This window comes from Loa loa (assembly GCF_000183805.2).
Source record: "Loa loa unplaced genomic scaffold supercont3.49, whole genome shotgun sequence".
Taxonomy (NCBI): domain Eukaryota; kingdom Metazoa; phylum Nematoda; class Chromadorea; order Rhabditida; family Onchocercidae; genus Loa; species Loa loa.
The window spans coordinates 130,098-132,059 of NW_018108229.1; the positions used below are offsets into that span (position 1 = coordinate 130,098).

The window sequence follows — 1,962 nt, forward strand, 5'->3', positions numbered from 1 at the left end:
ACAAAATATATCTCTATTTTTATAAGAATAAAACTATTTATTTTTTTTTTTTTTATTTTTTCATTATGGATATTTTCATTATGAAAGTTCAAGCAGAAATTGATTTGAATCAAAGCACGGTTTCCAAAGATTAATCTGAATCAACACATTTTCCAATTAAATGTGTCGAATTAACTACGTTTATTACTAAAAGAAGCACTACGAACCATACAAATTCACCTGTACTTGATCCAGAAGCAGATTCATCTACAAACTAGATTTATGCAGCAACGTTTATTGAACAGGTGAGCAACCATATAATTTCCTACGGTTCTCTCGGCGAATTGGATACAACCGTGTATATTCTCGTTAGATTACCTGCAAATACCACTAATCAAGTTTGAGCTTATTATGTAACTTGCACGATTGACAGAAACTATGTGATTTAACACTTCATAAATTACATGTCTATCTCATGAAAAAAATACTTCGTCCATTCTTTTCTAAACAGAACTACATTGGTTATGACTGGCGTAATATAGTTTACACCACTCAATTCAGGTATCATGATTTGCATTCGGACAGTAGAATACAAAAGTAACTGCAGATTGGAAACTAATCCACAAATGAAGTAACGTGCACCAGAACATTGTCTATCAAGGAGGTGAAAATACTCTTTGATATGGCTGTAAACTTAATAATCAGTGATAATTAAAACTCGAATACTTTTAAACTTGCAGTGAATATATATATATATATGCAAATATACACGCGAAGGAAGGAGAGCTCTTGTTAAAGTAAAGCATCCAAAAAAGAAAAATGATGAGGAACAAATGCAGTCTTCAAGAGATTAGAACTGCTTCAATAAATCTCCCTAAAAAGCGCATTTCTATTTTCGGAATCTGTTTTTGCTCGTACCACAATCTTTTTTATTTTGATATTGTTTGACTAATTCGATGATTCATGATATTAAACTTGCGAACCCATACTACATCTGTTAAGGTCTGCAGTCCATGGACTCTCTGATAACAGTTTGGGAAAGCATCGCTGCCAACTTCCACTTTGAAAAAGTAATAATGGGACTGTTTTATATTTTGATAAGAAAAGCGTGCAAATTGATCGGAAAGCTAGATAAGAAGGTATGTTGGAAATATAAGGCATTGAACAGCAAATAAAGGATTACTTAAATATTGATGGTGTCAAGAAGTGCCATCAAAATACTGTTTCAGGCATGGTTTAGGTGTAACTAACAGTAGGAGCATAGAAGGAGCTGGTCTGAAGTGCTATGGCATATGTAACTATGAAATTTTATAGGCATTACAACTGCAACTGCATGATGAGATCTGCTGTTTTGACGAGATCAGAAAGACGGTCGTCATATAAGTTTGAAATTAACTCTTTGGAAACATAATTTGAAAAATGGTTCCATGAGTAAAAAACTCGTAAAAGATAACACATTCTTTGGTAAGTTTAAAAAAATTGATTGACCAATAAAAAGAAATCAATAATAATATGAGGTGAAATATTTACGAGCTTGATCCATTAAATCGAGAATCGGCAATGATGCAGCATAAAAAAACTAGAAAAGCGGACTTTTGGCTTACAAGAAATCTTCCATTTCAACTGCCTTTCAGCAAATTATAACATCCCGAAGCAGTCAACGTTAGAGTATCCTGGTGGTGAATTGTGCCTTCACAAAGGAAGGAAACCACTGATTGGCTACATCAATTATCCAATGAATTATCCCTACCATCAGCGGAAAATCTCAGATCAGAAAACTAGACATTGCAATTAGTAGCACTTCCATTTCTTTCCATTACGCTTGGGAAACGTTAAATCAATGCATTATTAATCGCAAATTTTATGACCCGAAAATTAGCTTATCAGACTTTCTCCAAATAAAATTGAAAATTGCATAAATTACAACTATTAAAGAAAGTAAGTGAAAAAATGAGTAATAAAAAACGAGGTACAGAAAGGACA

The 1,962-nt window shown here is 32.9% G+C and overlaps 1 protein-coding gene across 1 annotated transcript; it reads left to right on the forward strand.

The window, feature by feature from the left end:
* Positions 1 to 1,055: 1,055 nt before the first annotated feature.
* On the forward strand, positions 1,056 to 1,774 carry LOAG_15082 (hypothetical protein; the record flags this gene model as incomplete). The annotated part of the gene is made up of 3 exons (XM_003150574.1): positions 1,056 to 1,118; positions 1,344 to 1,443; positions 1,614 to 1,774. 3 exons carry the CDS (start codon positions 1,056 to 1,058, stop codon positions 1,772 to 1,774), a joined length of 324 nt encoding a protein of 107 aa, XP_003150622.1.
* Between the last annotated feature and the right edge of the window lie 188 nt (positions 1,775 to 1,962).